General features: G+C 64.6%; 1 protein-coding gene across 1 annotated transcript in view; it reads left to right on the top strand.

Annotated features, from left to right (window-relative positions):
• LOC103604013 (proapoptotic nucleolar protein) overlaps positions 1–1,829 on the top strand; it is a 3,308-nt gene that overhangs the window by 834 nt on the left and 645 nt on the right. Inside the window, 2 exon segments of the mRNA XM_008588595.1 lie at positions 1,611–1,687; positions 1,689–1,769. Of these exon segments, the coding sequence (XP_008586817.1) occupies positions 1,611–1,687; positions 1,689–1,769 (158 nt within the window).

The raw sequence follows: 1,829 nt of genomic DNA, 5'->3' as shown, positions 1-1,829 counted from the left end.
GGGGAGCCGCGGGATTGGCCACGGGGCGGGGGGGGCGGGCCTTGGGGGGGGGCGACTTTCTCTTTCACTTTGGGTAAGCTGGGGCTTCCTGCAGCTTTGGGAGAAGGGATGGAAGGTGTGAGACAGCTTCTGGGGGACAGGGCCCGGCCTTGGAGCCCGAGGGGGATCAGGGGGGTAAGGGTATGACTCAGGCCAACCCAGCAAGGCCAGGCAGCCCACCCACAAGGACCCCAGCCCCTGGCCACTATGCTTCCAGCCACCTGGTGGGTTCCTGTCTACAGCCTGTGGGCTAGCCCAGCAGTGTTTTCTGGCCCAGAGCTGCTAGGGCCCTGGTACCAGGGATGGGGCTCTTTCTGTGCACAGGCACCTGGGTGCATCTACGTGGGGAATCCAGCACGGTGGGGTGGAGATGGGTTGATACCCACTATGTCTGTGGGATCTGTGTCTATTAGGGCAGGTGCATATCAGGGGAACCTCACAGTGGGACACAGAAGGCTTGCCCATCCTCTGAAAGAGGCAGGGAAGGGGTGGCTGCGTCTCAGAGGCCACGGGCTGCCACCCACAGGCCCTGCTCACCTGGCAGGTCCAGGAGGCACGGAAGCCAACACTCAGAGCCTCTGCCTCACCACCCTCACACCCAGGAGCGGCCTGACCTCTGAACTTTCACCTGAACTCTCTCTCCCCATCCCCACCACCCCAGGTGTAGAGTCCTTTGGGGCAGGGTCTCCCTTCTCACTCTTCCTTCCCTGGGGTCTGCCACTGCCCTCCGGGGACTGACTGAGCCCTGCCTCTGAGAGCAACACCCTTCTTCTCTAGACCCTACCTCCTGTCTGGGGTGATGGACACCTAGATGATTGGGGGGACGCTCCTGACAGACGTCGACGGTGGGGAGGGGCGCAGTTTTCCAGACCCAGAGATGCCAAGGCCTGCGAAGTCAGCAGGAGGATGGTTTCAGGGGCTTTGCCTGGGGGGCCGTCTGGACCCCAAGCCCTCCTATTTGTGTCTTCACTCTGAGATTCCCACCCCTGCTATGGGACAGCTGTCTAGGGCCCTCCCCTTCCACTCCAATGTTGCCATAGAAACTTGGCAGCTCCAGCCAGGCCGCTGAGGCCCCAGGGATAAGTGAGCCCTTACTGTCCCCCCTTCCAGGCAGGTAAACTGAGGCTGCAGGCAGGCTGGAGAGCAGGAGAGCCCAAAGACCACCTACCGGACAATACTGCTTCTTCCAGAGCTGCAGGGATAGAGTCTCCCACAAATAAGGCCACCAGCTTCCCCCACCCCCAAGAAAGACCACAGGCGTGAGGCTCAGGAGCGGGGACTGGCCACCTGCCCCCCTTCAGCCTCTCCCAGTCCCTTTCCTCTTGTAGAAGTGCTTTCTGTCTTGGTGATGGAGGGGCCGGGAAGAGGTCTCCAACCGTGCCAGGCCTCACTGGCAGACAAAGGAGAAGCGGGTTGGGGGACACACGTCTTGTTCCGGGCCGGCTGAGGCCCCTGCCTCACTGTTGGGGCTCAGCCGGCCTCGCCGCAACCCCACCTCCACGAGGCGACTGCGACTATGGCCACGCACGTGTCCACACACATCTGGGGGCGCTTCGTGTGCGCCCCCGCAGCCTGGCTGGTCCTCCTGGGGCTCTGGCCCCAGCTCCCACCCCGCGGGGACACGTGTGCGCGGGGAGCGCGCCCGGCACTGCGGGGCGGAGCGCGGCCTCCACACCCGGGCGGCAGCGGGTCGGAGCATCCGCTGGTTCAGGCACCGCCTGCGCCACTTCGTCTGGGCAGCTGCCGCCCCTCCCGACCGGGCCGCCGCGGCCCAGCCCCTACCCCGTCCC

This window comes from Galeopterus variegatus, unplaced genomic scaffold (genome assembly GCF_000696425.1).
Source record: "Galeopterus variegatus unplaced genomic scaffold, G_variegatus-3.0.2 Scaffold4911, whole genome shotgun sequence".
Classification (NCBI taxonomy): Eukaryota; Metazoa; Chordata; class Mammalia; order Dermoptera; family Cynocephalidae; genus Galeopterus; species Galeopterus variegatus.
Note: the sequence above shows the minus strand (reverse complement) of the source record. Positions and strands in the feature narration are given on the sequence as shown.